The sequence below is a fragment of the Mustela putorius genome, unplaced genomic scaffold (assembly GCF_011764305.1).
Source record: "Mustela putorius furo isolate JIRA1106 unplaced genomic scaffold, ASM1176430v1.1 tig00000129_pilon_pilon_pilon, whole genome shotgun sequence".
Classification (NCBI taxonomy): Eukaryota; Metazoa; Chordata; class Mammalia; order Carnivora; family Mustelidae; genus Mustela; species Mustela putorius.
In genome coordinates, this window is record NW_025421290.1 from 24,508,078 (window position 1) to 24,527,784 (window position 19,707).

The 19,707-nt window shown below is 38.1% G+C and overlaps 1 protein-coding gene across 5 annotated transcripts in view; it reads left to right on the forward strand.

Moving 5' to 3' along the window:
• The window catches only part of RPS6KA5 (ribosomal protein S6 kinase A5), a 175,175-nt gene that overhangs the window by 119,933 nt on the left and 35,535 nt on the right, over nt 1-19,707 (forward strand). For 3 of the 5 annotated variants that reach the window (XM_045071267.1, XM_045071273.1, XM_045071275.1), the window contains 2 exons: nt 6,286-6,369; nt 8,716-8,819. In XM_045071267.1, the coding sequence (XP_044927202.1) occupies nt 6,286-6,369; nt 8,716-8,819 (188 nt within the window). Of the gene's footprint in view, nt 1-1,500; nt 1,570-6,285; nt 6,370-8,715; nt 8,820-9,597; nt 9,746-19,707 lie in introns of those variants that run through there. The other 2 variants (XM_013057628.2, XM_045071279.1) reach the window with 2 other exon arrangements.

Consider the following 19,707-nt stretch of genomic DNA (forward strand, 5'->3'; position numbering starts at 1 on the left):
GCTGAGTGTTAAACCATCTTTTAATTCTTGGAACAAACTACTCTCAGTGTTGTTGTTGTTGTTTTACACTTTGCTAGATTTTGTTTGCTGATATTTTATTTAGGATTTTATTGTCAAATTGACCTATAATTTTCTTTTCTAATATTACATTTTTCTGATTTTGATATCAAGCTTATACTAACATCATGAAATGAATTTAGAATCATAAAGCACCCGGCTAGCTCAGTCAGCAGAGCATGAGACTCTTAGAATCATTTATGTAGATAGAAATCCTATTCCTCTGAATATTTCCTCTTAATGCACCTCTATAACTAACTCCTACCTCCTAAGTGAGTGTGAGTAGCTTTTCAAATACTTATTTAATTCTTTAAAAATATTTATAATAATATTTAGGTTTTCAGTTTCTTCTCGAATCAATTTTGGTAACTTATATTTTTATAGAAAATGTTATATTTTTCCTTTTTAGATTCTTTGGCATCATGTTCATAGAATTTGTTTATTTTTAAATACTGTGAGGGTAAGAATGTTTCCTTTTATATTATTAATATTATTGATCTGTAGCTTTCCTCTTTTTTTCTCTTGGTCAGTTTGCTAGATATTTTGCCCATTAGTCTTTTCTAAGAAATGGTCTTTTCTCAAGCTTCTCATTTTTTCTGTTTCTTTGCTGATGTTCCATTATTACTTTGGTTTTTTGACATTTTGAGTTTTTCTTTCATATGCTTTTTCTAAACTTTCGAGTTGGACCTCCAGCTTGGTAACAATCTATTCATTTTTAATGAAACTGAATTTTAACAACAGCTTTAGAGATTTCTCACAGGTTCTGATATATGGCATGTTTACTATTATTCTAATAGTCTAATATTCATTGTGTTTTTTCTTTGGGCCATGAATTATTTAGAAATGGGTTTTTAGGTTCTCAAATAGATAGGATTTTTTGGTTATCTTTGCATAAATGAGTTCTAATTTTATTGCTTTGTTTGGAGAGCAAACTGTATATGATCTTATTTCTGTGGAATTTGAGATTTGCCTTGTGACCTATTATATGGTTGATTTCTGTTAATATGACATGTATGCCTGACAAGAATGTATATTCTCTGTTATAAAAGTTTTATGTATTCTCATAAACATCATGCAAATCTTCTATAGCTTCACTAATTATTTTCCTGCTTGACTGGTATATAAAAGAGATATGTTGAAATGCCCATTACAGTTGTGGATTTGTCCCTTTCTTCTTGAAGATCTCTCCATTTTTGCTTTATATAGTTTAAGGCTTTTCAAAAAATGTTGAGGGCATTCAGGTTTGGAATAGTATTATTCCCTAATGAAATGTTCCTTTTATTATTATGTAAAAGTTCTAGCTCATTTTAATAATCCTTTTTGCTGTAACATTTATTTTCCTGCTATTAATAAAAATACTCCAGCTTTCTGTTGGTTAGTGCTAGTCTGATATATCTTTTTCCATCTCTTTACTTTCAATATTTCTTTGTCATTATGTTTTAGGTGTGCCTTTTGTAAGTAACATATAGCTGGATTTTGTTTTTGATCCAGAGAGTTTCTATCTTTTAACTGGTGAGTTAAAATCTGTATATTATAATTAATAATATATTTTTACTTATTTCTCTTATCTTGCTCTGTGTTTCTCTTTATCACAGTTTCTCTTTGCTTTTCCCCCTCCTTTCCTATTTAGATTATTAGGGTTTCTTTATTTCATTTCTCCGTAATGGTCTAGAAGTTTTATATACTCTTCTATTCTTTTAGTGGTTATTAGACGTGAAGTTTTTAACTGATATGCTGACTTAACAATTATGTCTGTAATTGTCATGACCACTGCAAGAACATGGAATGTTTTAACTTCAATTATCCATCTCATTTTCTGTTTTATTGTTATTTATTATTTGATCCCATGTTGTGTTATATTCCCCAAATTAATCATTATTTTGTAATTTTCATTTTAAAATTCAATACTTGTTTAGATTTTCTCACATTTACCTGTTTTCTCTGTTTACTATTGCTTCTTACAACTTAACTCTTTTCTTGTGAGTTCAGTTTATTTCTGAAGTACACTCTTTAGATGTCTTTTTAACAATGCTTAATGAATAGTAAACACTCTGTCTTAAAATGCCTTTATTTTACATTGCATATTTATTGTTAATCTAGCTGTCATAGATAAATCTAGTTATGGGATGGTTTATCTTTTTATTTTAAAATAAAACATTTGCAAAAACAAAAGCAAAATAAATGTATGGATTAGGGAATTATTATAAGGCAAACTCTTAAAATCATCACTCATGTTAGGAAATAGGAATTTCCCATCATGGGTATATTTTTATTTAGTTTGCTTGGGACTTCTGCAGTATTTTCTCAACTATATCTTCTAGTTTGCAGATTCTCTCTTTAGTTGTGTCTATTCTGTTTAATCAGCCTGTTTTTTATTACTATATTTTTTCATTTATATAATTCTATTTGCTTTTTCATATCTCCCTAATCTTTTCTGTACTGCTTTGTTATTTTATGTATTTTCCTTCCTTTATGTCTTTCATCTTTTACAGCATACTCATCTTTTATAGAATGTTGTTCTGGTATTTCGAGTTCTGGTATTTGTTTGGTGTGAGGAGTCCAGTTCTCATACTTAGAAATGTTCAGATTCCAGGGCTTTGTGTATATGAACCCTAATCCAGCTAGGCTGTGGAAATTTCTCTGGTTGTCATGTGTTCCAGAGTAGCAGCATGTTGATCAGACTTTTTCACTTTTTCACTTCCCCATACCATGGAGGACAAGAGTTTCAGGCTCTAAATCTACAAAGGGGCACAAGCCTCGGAATTTGATTTCACAAGGGGAATATTTATGTGTTTGTTTTCTAAGCTAAGGCCCTCCCTTTGTGTAGTTACAGCATAGGTCATACGCCTACCTCACTGGTTTTCTGCACCCTCTGCCACTCTCTGGCATCTAGGGACTCCCCTTTCTGGTGAGCATGGTCATAGATGGCTAGGAGTGCATTATTTACTTCTTTTTAAAAATTCAAACATTTCTAGATACTTGTGAGGAGATTTGTCAAAATTAGAATGGGAAAAAATACAGGAGGGAGGAAAAACTTCTCACTGGTGGATTTATATTTAACTTACAAATTTATCCTAAACACACAAGATTGGAATAAAACATTGGCAAATAAACACTAGGGATGATTTAACCTAGTATTTATTGAGAAATGCCTAAGAGTTTGACAGTTGAATTTGTGTTTGGATTCTTCCTTAGAAGGAAACCCGTTTTTTGTCCCATGCTTTCTGACTTTCTCTCTCTAAGAAACACTGAAACCTCCTTGATCAGCTGATCACTTAAGCACAAGAATACTCTGTATTATCTGCCAGGATGGTACACACACTCTTGCTTTTACCATTTTTACATTCAAGTAAATTCTCATTTACAATCTTTTAACTCTGTGCTAGCTTTAATCTGTAATGTTGCTTATAACATAGCGTGGACTTAAATGGTAAGTAGGTTGATTGCCTTTTCTCCTTGAGAAGACTATTACCATAAAGATATTTTGAACAAATAATAAACAACAGAATTTAGCTCTGTTATCCTAGCCTTTTTATATCATAGTTCATAAAATATTACCTAGAAATCTTTCCTTCCCCCACTACTGACCTTCTCCTGTCATACCTCATCAGTTTATCTTCCTGATAGAATTATTTGAAAGGCATTCAACGAACCCTCCAGATAACATGTGTCTTTCTAGGCAGATAAACACAAATTGAAAAGTAAATTAGAGATATGTTTACAGATGAAAGATAAACTCTCGGGAATTCAAGGCTGATACACTGTAAGTTAAAACCTAGAGAAAGCGACACTTCCATTGAGGAAGAGGAAGCAGTTACAGAATTGCAGGAGGCTAAAATGGTAATGTTTTAAAATAACAGAGAAACTTAAGAAATGCTTTGTTCACTATTACTTCTCAGTAACTGGAATTTCCCAACACTTAGGCTTTGATTTTTCTGTCTCCTGGAATTTCAATCAAATAAATAATTATTATATTAATGTAGATACTACCTACTCCCTTCCACCACCACCACCCCAAAAAACACATAAAACAAACACAAAACAGAAACCTAAAGTGAATTAAGAAGGAGCTCAAAAATCACACAGAGAAGGTAGACGATACCTCGTTGAGCACTTAATGTGGTTCTGAGCTTTCCCTCTGTTGAGACAATCAAGAACTGAACCTCCATAGTTCTCATTGTCAGAGAAAGGAAGACATGGGGAGTAGTGGTGACTGTCAAACCTTTCTGGCACTTAATCAATATGATTTGTGTGTTTCCTACCCTCTTTATACTAAACTTATGAATGTCTAGTGTTTTAAAGAAGAGAGTACATATTTTCTTGATCCTCATCTAGTAAAGTTAAATCATTATCTCATTCTTAGAAGGAAATGTGTATGATTTCAAAATGGTTTGACATGGAGCTGCCTATAAATGGAAATGAAAGTTTATATTTGCTAAAAAGACTAGTTTTCTAAATAAAATCTAGAGAAGCAATCAGTCAAAATTCATTATCTTTTTACTCCTAAGCCAGTTTGGAGAATTATTTTTATTTTTATTTTCAGTATATCTAAACTTGATTGAGGATATAATGTTTTAAAGGTATCTCTTAAGATGAGATCAAATAATTAATACCCTGACTTAATAATTTTCATGTTTCTTTATGTCAGCTACACAGTGATTCTGGCTTATCCGAAAAAAGGCTATTGCATAATGAATAGTGTATTAACTAAAAACACTGGTTTTATGAAGTCTGGGGTTTTTTTGAAAAGTAATTTTGTAGTATTTCTTTTTTAATCACTCAGGAAACAGATGAATGCTTCCTAACACAAATTTTTTTCTAAGCATGTCTAACAAAGTTAAAAATTATTCATTACTTTTTATGCAGAAATTAAATAGAACCAATTTTATTTAGCTTTAATTTTTCTCATAGTTTAATACAAAATTATCGTTTGGTACTGAAATGATGAAGCAGAGAGATAATATTTGATATATGGTTTATATTAGCTATTCAATCACATTATTCTACCAGGTAACAAAAAAGAAAATTTTCTGCAGATATAAACATAAGTAAATTATTTCTTTTAGTTTCTAGGGATAGTAATCTTTCAGCAAATATAGCACATAAAAAGAGGAAAATTAATCTTAAACCATATTAATTATATGATGTATCATATATGTCATATGACACATGACATATATATATAATAACTAAGTAGTTTTAATACATTTGTTACCAAAGTGTTTAAATAAATTCATTGTATTTATTTTCTCTGTGTTTAACTTGCCCCTAATAAAGTTAAGGACTTCTACTAATTCATTTTATAACATTGCTAGAGTAGTGTTCTTTACTTTTAAAATTGGTAAATAAGAGGAATGTGTATTTTTCTTAAGAACTGGCTAGTAGAAGAAGAGTAAAGTATAAATTGAAAAGTTTCCTTTAAAGTAATTTTGTAAAATATTTTAAGGGAACCAAAGTGCCTTAAAAACTTTCAGATACAGCCATAAGAATGTATTTTGTATAGAGAATTTCTTTCCCTATTTAGTATCTCTGTATAATAATTTAGATATTTACTCTCCTTTATTTTATTGGGATGAGTCATATGACACGATTATTTAAAAATTTATTTTTTTTTAATCTGGACCTTTTTAAAGCTCTACAAAAGAGAAATAACTGTTTTTAAGAGACAAGCTTTTTCTAAAAGATAAACAGTTTTGCTCATTATTACTAAACATATGATTGGCAGTGCCAAACCTAAACAAAATAAGGTGGGAAAAAATACCCTTCCTCATTTTTCATCTTTGGGCTCCCTATTCTCCTTCTTAGAATTTGGTCTCTTTTTTTCCCTGAAGGTTTCCCAGTGTTTTCCCAATCTTGCCTATCTGGAAATAAAGTCTTAAAGTATTAAACAGTTCTTGTTACTCTACTAGGACTATTTGAGGTTTTGCAAAAAGAATGGTACAAGAGACCAATAATTGAAATATACATACAGAGTGCAAAAAAGAAGAGCGGATGGATGAATGGATGGTTGGATGGATGGATGGATGGATGGATGGGAGGGTTTCAGGCAAAGGAAGTCTTTGGACAGAACATGCACCCAGGACTCACTATGGAGGTGATGATCTGTCCTGGTGAGAAGGACATGTAACCAGTCCTTGTAACCTTGTAACCAGTAACATGTAAAATTGACTTTTTTGTCATTTGTCTGGCTTGAAATCAAATACCTTTTTGTTTGTTTGACTATTTAAGGCTGAAAGAGCATATTCCTTTTGTGGGACTATTGAATACATGGCTCCGGATATTGTCAGAGGGGGAGATTCAGGCCATGACAAGGTATGTTCTACACTTCCTTATATCTTCATAAAATGTATAATAAGAACCCTAGTTAATAACTCAGTCCAGTCTCTTCAACAGAGGCCTCTTTCTGGTATTGTCTTACCTTCATTGTTTTCTCTCCTTTGCTTTGTATACATGAACACATTATGATATCTAGTGTTTTAGAAGAGAAAGATAGACTTTGTTGATTATCTCTTCAACAGAAATAAGCATTGTAACAATCCTTGGAGAAAGAAAAAATCCTGCGTTCAAGATAGTCCAAGTTTGTTTTCCTAAGTCCTCTAAAAACCTCACTTCCCTTTGTATGTGCAAAGTGAAGATTGTAGAGGAAGCACATGAGCAGTTTTGTTATAAAATCTAGGTCACCTATTTTTTCTTTCTGTATTAAAGGGTATAGATTCTTTAGTGCCATCTTAATGGTTTTGCTGTATTAACAATTTTCTCTAAATAAGGAATTTTGGCTATTTTTTTGTTCCTCATCTTCCCCTCTCCCTCATCCCCTTTCAAAATCCCACACATTCAACCCAGATATCTTCGGTGTGGCGAATCTTTGGTCTCCTTACTAATGACTAGTCATATACTTAAAGCCTGTTCTTCAAGTTGGTGTGGTATTGGTTTGAGGCCATATGATTAGGAATCTGATTATTGATCTGTGTCATCTCAACAGCTGGTTTGCAATCCAACAGCAAAACATTCTGAGGGTCCTGGCTCTGGCGGCAGTAAGATGGCTTGTATGAATAAAATAATTGAATTGCTACTTTCATTTGCTTCCTGGTATTCTTGGAAACTGTTTTCCCTAGCAGCTTGATAGGAATTTATAACTTAAAATTTGAAAATTACCTTCCAAGACCTAATGTAACCAATTTTTAGAGATGAAAACCTTATAGAACCTCCTAGAATTTCTGTATACCTGAGGTCTGGAATACAGCTAGTGAATAAATACTCTTTCCTGTTCATGGAACAGCTTGATGACTTTGAGTTCATTACTTGTGACAATATATGCAAAGTGCTTATCAGTGGCTTCTGGCTCTACACTCTATGACTGCAGGCGCCTGATCATGTTTTATGTCATCATTATGCATTTTTCTTTAAAATAGTTCTAGGTTCATAAATTTTGTATCATCTCTCTGAAAACTTTTCCCTGAAATTTGGAAGCAGGGTTAAAAATTTTAGCTTCTAGTTAATATCTTACTGGTACAAGCTTGTGCATTCAACAGATATTCAAATCTTGGCTTGCCTAATTATAAAAAAACTAATTTCAGGATTCTTTAAATTATATATAATTTGCTATGTTCTTAGTTCAGGTAGCTGCATTTATAAATTGGTTTCCCATTTAGATCTCATTTTATCTTATATTATTTTAAGTCTTCATGTTTCCCACAATTGAAGACTCACATAAATGAAGATATATGTGATAGGTCTTTTAAGAAGAATTGATTTCGGTGGTTATGAAATATGATATCAGTAGATGGGATTTTTTTTTCATTTTTGTTCTTTGAGTTCAAGGAATTTCATAATATTTGGGGGGGCTAAATAATTAATAAAAATGCTGAGGGCACGTGGGTAGCTCAGTTGGTTAAGCCTCTGCCTTCGGCTCAGGTCATGATCTCAGGGTCCTGGAATCGAGCCCCGCATCAGGCTCCCCCTCTCTCTCTGCTGCTCTGCCTACTTGTGATCTCTAACTCTCTCTCTGTCAAATAAATAAATAAAATCTTTACCCCCCCCAAAAAAAAACTTTCTAAAAAAAAAATGCTGAATGTTCCTTTTTTTCCCCACGTCATAAGTCTAAAGTTTTTACTTAAAATTTTTAAAATTTGGGTGGCCACCTGGGTGGCTCAGTTGGTTAAATGACTGCCTTCAGCTCAGGTCATGATTCCAGAGTCCCAGAATCAAGTCTCACATCAGACTACCTGCTCAGTGGGGAGTCGTCTTCTCCCTCTGACCCTGCCTTGTCTCATACTCTCTTTCTCTCTCTCACTCTCAAATAAAAATAAAATCTTTAAAAAATAATAATAAGTAAAATTTTTTAGATTTATTTAAAATTAAACATTTTTTAAATTAATCAAAGTAAAACCATTACTTAATGATTTAGGAAATAATGAAAATACCTTTAGCCCCTTGATTGACTTCACTGTGTTTAAACTGTGTTCTGAGAATACCCGGATATTTGTTCTCTAAATGTCCTTTTCTTGCATGTGCTTCATTTAATACTCCTTACATAGAAAGCTCTATACAGAATCTTTTTGTTAAAATATTTTTCAAATAGATAGTTTTATTCTGTTTATTTTTCTTTCTTATAAAATATATATTCATAGTCTATAAAATGACATTATTGTTTTATAGGCAGTTGACTGGTGGAGTTTAGGTGTTCTCATGTATGAATTACTAACTGGAGCATCTCCTTTCACTGTCGATGGGGAGAAGAATTCCCAAGCTGAGATATCTCGGTAAGACTTAACAAAATAAAATGAATGTATTGTTTTCTCAAAGAAGCTGATCAAATTGCTGAACTCAAGGCTGATAGAAAAGAATTTTTTAAATGAGGGTAGACAAAATGATTTCCAAGTGGTAAACATCCATTTATATTCATATAGAATGTAGATCTATAACATTTGCATTTCTTTCTATTTTATGTGCCCACTTAGATCTTAAGTGTCATAAGGATAGTGTCAAAATTTTTATGTGCTCCAAAGCACTTGACACATTATCTTAACCTAGTACATCATATATTGGGAAGTGTATTTGTTGGACACTTTTTTCCCCACTCTGTATCAAATGTTATTTCTTTGCAAATAAAGACAAAGTAGTGATGTTTTCCACTTATGGATATCTAGGCTCAATAGAAACAAGTACCATAAAATCACCCTCCTGTAGGTTACCCTAGTAGCATTGTTCTGTTCTTTTCTTCATAGCAACTGCCACAATCGCAGGGTGACATATGTGTTCATAGTTATTGGATTAATGTCTATCTGTCCCACTAGATTGTAAGCTCTGAGAGCAAGGGGCATGTCTGGCTTTGATCTTCAGGACTGTCTGCTCCTGTGCCAGCATAGTGCTTACCGTGCAGAATTCAATAAATATTTTTGGAATGAAATGGATGATTGAACAAATAAACACACAGTGATAGAACATTATACTAATTACTAGTTATGTTTTTGTCCTGTTTTTACTTGAATTTCATAACTTTGAGAACAGATTTGACATTAAAAATTAAAATTGAGACTTCCACCAAGATGGAATAACAGGGACCGGATTTACTTTCCTGCCTGAAACAATTTTTTAAATGGGCAAAATATATGAAACAGCATTCTCGAAGACATTGAGCATCTAGCAGTGAAGGACAGTGAACAAAGAGAGACGGAAAATAAACGAGGTGAGCCCTCTGATTGCCCAGCTTACCGCCTTGAGAGAGTATCCAGGCTGCAGCACAGGGAGGGGAGGCCCAGGCAGAGCTGAGGACACAGAACTGAGTCCAGGAGGACCGGGCAGCTAGAGTTCATAGGGCAGAGTCAGAGAGATAGCCAGAGACTTGCAGAAGGTTCCCCTTGGGTAGTCAGTGAAGTATTGGTAAGCACTTGTGAGGGAGGGAGCTGTTCAGTCTAGTTCATATGTTACTTCTCTAAACTGATCTGTAGATTGATCACAGTCACAATGCCAGCAGGATGTTTTTGGGTTTTTGTTTCTTTGTTCGTTTGTTTCCATAGAAGTTAACAACGTAAAATTTGTAGAGGTACGTAGAAGACGTAGAATAGCCAAATCACCTTTGACAAAGTAGACCAAAGTTGATTTCAGGGCTTATAAGCTACAATAATTAAAACACTGTGATGTTCATATCGAGATAGACAGTCATCAGTGAACTAGAATAAAGAGTCCAGACCAGAACCACACAGATATAGACAACTGTGCTGTGTTTTGGTTTTGGTTTTGTTTTTACAAAGGTGCAAAGTCAGTTTGGTGGAGAAAAGATAGTCTTTTCAACAAATATTAGAACCATTGGCTATCATATGGGGGGGAAATGAACTTCAATAAATACTTTGCACTTTATAGAAAAATTAAAAATGGGTCATAGGCCTAAATGTAAAATCTAAAACCACAACATTTCTGGATGAAAACATAAAGGAAAATCTTTGTGACCTTGGATTAGACAAAGATTTCTTAGACAGGACACAAAAAGTGCAGTCCGTAAAAGAAACACTGATAAATTGGACTTCATCAGAATTCTATACATGTGCTGCTTGAAGGAAACCAAAAGAGTGGAAAGACAAGCCTCAGACTGGGAGAAAATGACAGCTCCTGCATCTGATAGACGACTGGTGTCCAGAATACATAAGGAACTCTCAAAACTCAAGGGGAAAGTAACCCCTCTGTTCTGAAAAATGGGCAAAAGATCTTAATAGTTCCCCAGAGAAGATATATGAGCGGCAAATAAGCACATGAAAAGATGACCAACATCATTAGTCTTAAGGGAAATGCAGACTAAAGCACGTGAGATGCCATTGTGTACTCACTGGAGTGGCTGCCAGAGAGCTTAATTGTCAAGGTTCTCCGGAGGACCAAAACCATTAGGGTCTCTCTCTCTCTCTTTCTTTCTCTCTCTCTCTATATATATATGTGGAGATGTATTATAAGGAATCAGCTCACATGATTATGGAGGCTGAGAAGTCGCACGAGCTGCTATCTGCAAGCTGGAGACCCCATCCTGAGAATAAGAGGATCCTGTAGGTGTAAATCGCAGTCCAGTGGCAGAAGACCAGCATCCTGTGTTAGGCAGGCAGCAAGGGGCTGAATTCTCTCTTCCTCTGCCTTTTTTTTTTTTTTTCCCTCAGGTTCACGAGGGATTGGTAGCTGCCCACCCACACTGGGGGGAGGATTCTCCTTTACTGTGTCCAAGTCAGATGCTAATTTCATTGAGAATCACCCTCACAGACACACATAGCAGTGTTAAATTGGGGCAACCTGTAGCCCCGTCTAGTGACACTTCAAATTAACCATCACAAGTCCATCCCTGTCAATTCGGCAGCCATGCACTTCTCCTTAAACTGAACTGAATCTCCAAATAAAGACAAAAGTGCAGTCATAATTCCACCAAACGTGATACAGCTATCCTACATACAATGGAAAACCCACAAACTCCCTACATAAAATCCTTAAGAGATGTTTGCTCTTCTTGAACTCTCATAACTTAGATACTATGATAAAAATTAACAGTTCTTAAAGGCCATGATATAAAGCCAGTGCATCTTGTATTACATGAAAAACAAATAAGAGAAGACAACAAAGATATATTGTAACATCTATATTAAAATGATTTATGCACATATATTCCGACACAGATATATATTCAAAACAAAATGAGGAAATAGAGCAATTTTTATAATTGGTTATGGGATCATAGGTGGTATTTAGAACTACTTTCTTCCACTACCCACTATATATTCCCTTTGTCTTCAGCAAGTACCTTGTGGGTGACCCAGACAGTCATTCCTAAAGAATCCTGGCCTTTAGTACTTCTGCCTAGATTGGGTTGTTACAGTTTTCAGTTGACCTTAGTCACAGGGCATGGTAATATTAATAGATACCTTAAGAGATCTCCTGTATTTCAGACACTCTTCCTTACTTTCATTGTGCAGTAGTAGTCCAGTTTCCCTTGGTAGTGAGGATCGATCCCCCAGCTGCTCCAGAAATCCCTTTTTTGCTAATTGATTTAGAGGCACAAGGAGCCCAAAGTAGCTGGGTGGCCATCTTCATTTCTAGCTCAATGGAATCATTCATTGCGTTTCTCTTGGTGGAAGCATTCCTTTTCCTAGAACTAAGACCTCTAGGCTAGCAGAGCAAAAAGTCAGCGGAATAGGAAGCAAACGTTTTGCCAGTGAGTCACTTGGGAGTAATAGTGAGTGGTGCCATTCCCAGTTCCACCCCATTATTCCTGGGTCCATGAATCCTGGTATGGAAGAAACTGCACCATGTATTGGATGCGTATTCAGAGCATTTACAGCCTTCTGCAGAACCTTGCCAGAGCCCTGCAACATAGCGCCACCTAGCTGTTCCACTTCTACCAAGATGGCGGAGAGCTTGGTAAGACCAGTGAATTCCAGGAGCATGGGCCCATGTACACTTCTTTTGCTGTGAAGTGAGTTTCTTGATTAGAAGCCATGCTGTGTAGAATACCATGACTGTGCATAAAGCATTTTGTAAGTCCTCAGATGGTCATTTGCAGGGAAAGTAAATCCGTATCTGTGGTAAGCATCTATTCCAGGTAGGGTGAAACATTGCTCCTTCTGTAATGGAAGCAGTCCCATGTAATCAGCCTGCCACCATGTAACCGGCTGACCACCCTGGGGATTGGTGCCATATTGGGCACGCGGTGGTGGTCTCTGCTGCAGGCAGATTGGGCACTCAGCAAGAGCCATAGCCAGGTCTGCCTTGGTGAAGGAAAATCCATGCTACTGGGCCCGCACATAACCTCCTTCCTTACTACCACGGCCACTATGTTCACGGCCAACATGATAATAGGGTTGACTGGAGAAAGAAACTGATTGATTATCTACACAAGATCATCCTATTTACTTGATTTATTAACATCCTCCTTGCTGAGTTTACCCTTTTGTGACCATTCTCATGGGACACAAATATCTCTCCATTTTTCTCCCCATTCAAAGAGACTTATCCATATACCTCTCTTATTCATATATCGTTGTCAACAAGACTTCCTTGTCACCAATATTCTGATCTTACTTCTTCCAAGTTCCTGACCATCCAGCAAAACCATTGGCCACTGCCCATGAGTTGGTATAAAATTGCACATCTGGCCATTTCTCCTTCCAAGCAAAGTGAACATCCAGGTCACTGCTCCAAGTCGTGCCTTCTGGGAAGATTTCCCTTCACCATGTCCTTGGGGATGTGCCAGAAGGGAAATTATAGTGCTGCAACTGTCCACTTGTGGGTAGTGCCTACGTATCATGCAGAACTCTCTCTAAATGAGGCCTGAGCCTTCTCTTCTCTGTCAGCTATCATAGGAACCACCTGTGGCTTCATAAATGCAGGCTCGGAGAGAGAAGAGATTGGAGCAGGAGTGGGGAGAGTGGGCATCTGGGGCGCTGATGCATGTAACTTGTGCCTTTAGGACCTGCTCAGGTCCCATTTCGTGCCTCCTACCTTCCATCTGATGAGGGAGTGCTGCTGATGGATCAGATGTCACGCAATGTATGACAGGCATCTCAGGTCTCATAGAAGTGTTCCGTCTCTATTTAGGCCCAGTAGCAGACCAAGAGCTATTTCTCAAAAGGGGAGTTGTTACCTGCAGAAGATGACAGGGTTTTGCTCCAAGATCCAAAGGGACCTGCTAGAGGTTCCCTGTCTTCCACTGACACCTCAGGCACTGTCGAATCTGCTGGAACATATGGCCCAAGGGTAGAGCAGCTTGACCAGCAACCTGAACCTGTTGCAGAACTGTCTCTTGTTCTGGGCCCCACTCAATGGCAGCTGCTCAGGTTACTTGGAAAACAGACTGGAGTCCTACTCCCAAAAGAGGAATATGTTACCTCCAAAATCTAAAGAGACCCACTAGGCATTGTGCCTCTTTTTTAGTTGTAGGAGGAGCCAGATGCAACAACTTACCCTTCACCTTGGACATGCCCCATACCCCCAGACCCCTAAAAATCACTAATCTAGAAGGTCCCTAAATTTTGATTCAATTTATTTTCCACCCTCTGACATCCATTCGTCTTCCCAATCAGTCTAGAGTAGTTGCTGCTACTTGCTCACTGGGTCCAGCCAGCATAAGGTCATCAATATAACAGATCAGGGAGATACAGAAGAGAAAGGTGATCAGGAACCTTGAAATCTACATTAAGATGTAGGGCTGGAGAGTTGATGTACCCTTGAAGTAGGACAAAAAGGGCACATTGCTGGCCTAGCTAGCTGAATACAAGTCCTTCTGGTGGGCCTTATAGTCACTGGTAGAGAAAAAGGCATATGGCACATGACTAGCTGCATGGGGGGGGGGGGTGTGAATTTGCTCAAGCAACGGAACCACGTCTGGTAGAGCTCTGCCGTTGAAGTCCACCAGCTGGTTCAGTTGACGATACTCCAGTGTCCTCTCCAAGATCCGTCTGTCTTCTGCACAGGCCAAATGGGTGAGGGGGTGGGTGGCGGTCACCACTCCTACACCTTTCAAGTCTCTGATGGTGGCACTGATCTCTGCAAATCCCCAGGAATGCCATATTACTTTGGGTTTTACGATTTTCCTAGGTTGAGGCAGTTCTAATGGCTTCCATTTTGCCTTTTCCACTGTAATTGTCTTCCCTCCACAGGTCAGGGAACCAATGGGGGAATTGTGCCTGCTGCCAAATAGGTCTCTTCCAATTACACATTCTGGAACTGGGGAAGTAACCACAGAATGGCATCAGGGGTCCACTGAAACCACCCTGAGATGGAGCTGAAACTCCCATGGGTCATCTGACCTCCATAAGCCCTGATTCTGGTGTGCCACAGTGATGTTTGGGGTCTCCTGGAATTAGTGTCAGTTGAGAGCCAGAGTCCAATAGTCCCCAGAAAGTCTGGTTAATTCCTCTTTGCCAATAAACAGCTCTTCTGATAAAAAGCTGTAGCCCCTTCGGGGAAGGCTGGGAGAAAGATGCACAGTATCAAGTTTCAGAGTCCTTCCTTAAGGCGCCCACCTTCCCCTTCCTTCAAGAGGTTCTGGGGTATATAACCGTCTCAAGTGTGAGCATTGACTGAGGGGCAGTTAGTTGACGGGCGGAGGTCAGAGGAGACGACAAAGGGACACCAGGAACCTTTGGAGGGTGGTTGGGTATGTTGTGGTTGTGGCAATGATTTCACAGGCGTCTACATCTGTCAGAACTTACCAAAGCGTATGTTTGTGTGTGGGAAGTCTACTGTGCATCAGCTTTACCTTAATAAAACTGCTAAGTTTTTCTGAACATACCTATTACAGGACAGATGAGTAAGGAAATAATTTCTCACTATTCCAGTTCATTTAATTCCAAAGGGATCAGTAATATTTGTTAAAATCATAGTTAAAGTCATTAATTTAAAATTTTTTCATATGACTCTGCTTATTTTAAATGGGTCTCTTAACAGTTTGAAAATGCCTCAGAATTATAGGAAACCTTGGTCATGGCCATGAGCATTTGGGTCCCTTTGCAAGGTCCTACCTGTCATGGTGACAGATGCGAAGGGCAATCTTAACCTGACAGCATGAAATAGTGCCTCCTCTGACTGATTTCCCCCTCTGTGAGTCCACGTCCACAAGCCATCTTATAGTTTTCTTTTCCTTCCTAGGACTACCTGCAGGGAGGTAGTATGTTGCTGATTATGAAGGCAGGAGTATTCTAAACCAAGCGATGGTCAAATTTAAATTGCTTTTATTGCCCTTAGATCAATCATTTGGCATTCTGGTTTGAGAAAGAGGAAGAACATGAATCAGTGTGTCTAAAATCTTAAAACTAGAACATATTTTTCAAGAACTTAAATAGGATTCTTGCCCTTTAATGAACTAATTATCCATTTTGTCATGTTGTTAATAATTTTCTTTAAAGCTTATTGTTAACCTGTGATTTCATGGTTTTTGGTTGTTACTGAAATTTCTAGCAGTATAATAATTAAGTTATCCTACACTACCTTTTCCTTTCACAGTAGTGATTCTGACTGTCTTCCTGGTGTAAAGTCTTTCATAGTCTGTTCTTTTAACAATATGCACCATTCGATTTATATACAATGGGCTATTGTTCAACCATAAAAGAGGATGAGATTTTTGTCATTTGGAACAACACGGATGGACCTAGACGTATTATGCTATGTGAAATAAATCAAACAGAGAAAGACAAATGCCATATGGTTTCACTTATATGTGGAATCTAAAAAGCTAAACAAGCAAACAAAAAAAGCAGAAACAGACCCATAAATACAGAAAACAAACTGGTGGTTGGGGGAGGAGCGGGCATGTAGAATGGGCAAAACAAATGAAGGGAACTGAGAGATAGAGACTTCCAGTGATCAATGAGTAAGTCATGGGGATAAAAGGTACAGCGCAGGGAATATGGTCAGCGGTGCCGTTATAGTGGGTGGTGACACAGGTCACCACACTTGGGGTGAACAGAGCACAGCATACAGACTTGCTAATCCCTACACTGCACACCCCAAACTAATGTAACATTGTGTCAGTTCTCCTGCAATTAAAAACAAAAAACCCATAAATTTAAAAAGTGAAAAAGAAATGTACCATTCTGATAAATGTATCATTCTCTTGTCCCCTGTCTTAATTAGCCAAGGGCTTTTTTCATCATTGAATTCTTCCTTCATGTTGGTGCTTGTCCCTGAACGCTGCATCCTTTCTCGAGCTTTTACCTGAGCTGCTTCAAAATAGCATCTACTCCAAGTTATCTACCTGCCTGGAACTGTTTGTGGGTAGCCTAAAACCAGAACAAGAATGTTTTTCTGGTATATCAAATCTAAAACCCAGTAAGAATTTAGAAAGAGAGGAAAATTTTCTCCCTGCTATACAAATCCCTTCAGCGGGGTCCCAGTGGTCCTCTCCCTTCTGGGTGAGTACTGTCACTAAGCAGATGACACAGTCATGTGAGGTATTTTCAGGGAAGCCCCTTCCATTACTGAACAACTTCATTTGTATAAAATCTTGCCTCCTTTAACGTGAGCTGAAATCTGCTTCCTCTAACCTCTGCATGTCAATGCTGTCCCCTCCTCTAAAGAACATACATGAGTTCTGTTTCTTCCAGATGTTGCTTCAGAGATTTGAAGATAGTTTTACCTACGATAAAGCTTTCATTAGCTTTTCTGAGCTTGGGTCTTATTTTTATCTCATGTACATAGCGTGCTTTTCTTACTTGTCTGTCTCCTACTAGCTTTGATTCCCTTTCTGTGAAGAACCCCTTCTTTTTAGGCTCTGGATTACTGCTGCGTGGGAGGGTGTCATCCTTCACTAGCCTGGGGCTTTGTAACCCATGGTCGTTGAATCCTGTGTCCTCCCCTGGGAATCAGGCTATAGAGAGTCTGTGCACCGTTCTCCTGTCACCTCTGACAGCGTCGTTTCTTTGCCTTGCTTTCTCTGACTCTGAAATGTTGAGAATATATGAGATGTTCATTTGGCATTTCACAATCCGTCAGTAAAATATGTTTTGTGAATGTGTCTCATTGTACTATGATAAGCATAATGTTATAGAAAGTCAGGTCTCAGTCTTATCAAAATAATAATAATATTTGTGGTACAATTTAGGTCAGGGGTTAGCAAAACTGCATCCAGCCAGATCCATTCTGCTGCCTGTGTCTGTATGGCCTATGAGCTCTGAATGTTTTTATGGTCTTGAGGGGTTGAAAAAGTCAAAAGATGGACACTATTTTATGACAAATTCCATATTGTATGGAATTTGAGTTTCACTGTCCATTAGTAAAATTTTGGTAGAACACAGCCATGATTCTTCATCAGAGTATGATCTCTGACTGCTCTGGGGGCCACTGTAGCGGAGGTGAGTAATTGCCCCAAAGACTGCACAGCTTACAAAGCCTGAAGTATTTATTGTCTGGCCTTATATCGGTTATCCCTTATCTCTTGCTAAGTAAGTGCCTCAAAATTCAGTGGCTTAAAACACATGCATTAACTCTCTCAGAGTTTCCGTGGATGAGGAAACTTAGCTACATTTTCTACTTCCGGGTCACTCACAGGCTGTAATCAGAATGCTGGCTGGACTGTAGTTCTCTCAAGGCTCACCTGGGAAAAGATCGCTTCCAAGCACATGTGGTTGTTGGCAGATTCCACTCCTCTGGGCCATTGGACCGAGGGCCCCCATTCCTGGCTGGCTGTTGGCCAAAGAGCACCCGTCAGTTCCTCACTACATGGCTGCTTGCTTCCTCAAAGCATGCAGGCTGGAAGGGAATGGAAAGTCTCCAGGAGGCTGAACTCTTTTGTAGCCTAATCATGAAAGTGGCATCCTGTCACCTTTATGAACAATATTGTTTATAAGAAAGTCACTAGGTCAGGGCGCCTGGGTGACTCCATTGGTTAAGCGTCCAACTCTTGGTTTTGGATCAGGTCGTGGTCTCCAGGTTGCAAGATGCAGGCCGGCACAGGGTTCCACACGCAGCGTGGAGTCTGCTTTGAGATTCTCTCTCTGCTCCTCCTGCTCGTGCTCTCTTTCTCTCTCTAAAATAATAAATAAACCTTGGAAAAAAAGTCACTAGGTTCTGTGCACACCTGAAGGGAAGAAATGACACAAGGAGATTACTGTGAATATAAGGAGACCATCCTTACAAAATGTTTGCTGACCTCTGGGTTGGGTAACTGTCCTCCCAAGGAGGATCTCTCTTTAGGTAATTACTATAGTACACTGATTTTGTGTGTCGTACTATAGTTTTCTAAAGCAAAATTAAAATAGTGATTCTGTTGGATTATTTTATTCTAACCATGTTGACTAGTCAGTAACACCTTGAATGAACTCATTTCTATTTTTTAAAATTCTCTGCTTATAGATGTCTTGCTTTTAGAGTTATGCATAGAATAACTAGAACAAGCATCATTTCTTACCCTGTTCTAAGAGATCATTTTTTCAAACCCTTGGCTTTCATATCTTTCTTTCATTTTCATGATAAAGTCCTTAATCAGCATATTTTATAAAGACTTCTTGATTCCCAAGGTGCCACTCATTTTTTTCTTTTCTTCCTCATTTTAGGTATTTGTGTACCCATTCGTGATATCTGTGTTTCTGGATGTTTTTTTCACTCATTACCCCCAAATCCACAAATGTTCCTCACCACAGATTTCATCCACACATTCTTCCACGTGACCCACCTGCAGCCACTGCAGGGTCGAGTCCCGTGGCGGGAGGGGTGCGGCAAGGAGAGGAGCAGGGTGAAAATGACCCTGCCCTCCGTACTCACGTTCCTCCGCTTTCTATCTTACTTCCTTTCAGCATCCTTTAGCTCGGTTTACTCCTGCTTCCTCTGCATCACAGGTGGGGACGGAGCTGAGTCGTACTGTATTATGGCCTCCGAAGACTGTTCAGAGCCCTGAATAAAACGCAGGAATATTCCTTCCAGCCACGGGGAGGGCCCATCGGCGGCACTAGAATGGCTAGCATTTGGGGTGCTCCTTGTCAGTCTGCCATTGCTCCCCAAGCCCCGGCCTTCTGTTGTTCCTGTGAGGCCCTGTATAGGCACTTCACGGCCCCCTTCTCCCAACCTGAATACCCCCTTGGCCAGTTGCCCACGGGTCCCATCAACTTGAAGTCAAAAGCGTCAGCTTCATTCGTGCTGGGAGAGGCTGTGGAGGTGGCCTTCTGCGTTCTTGACTCAGTCATTAGT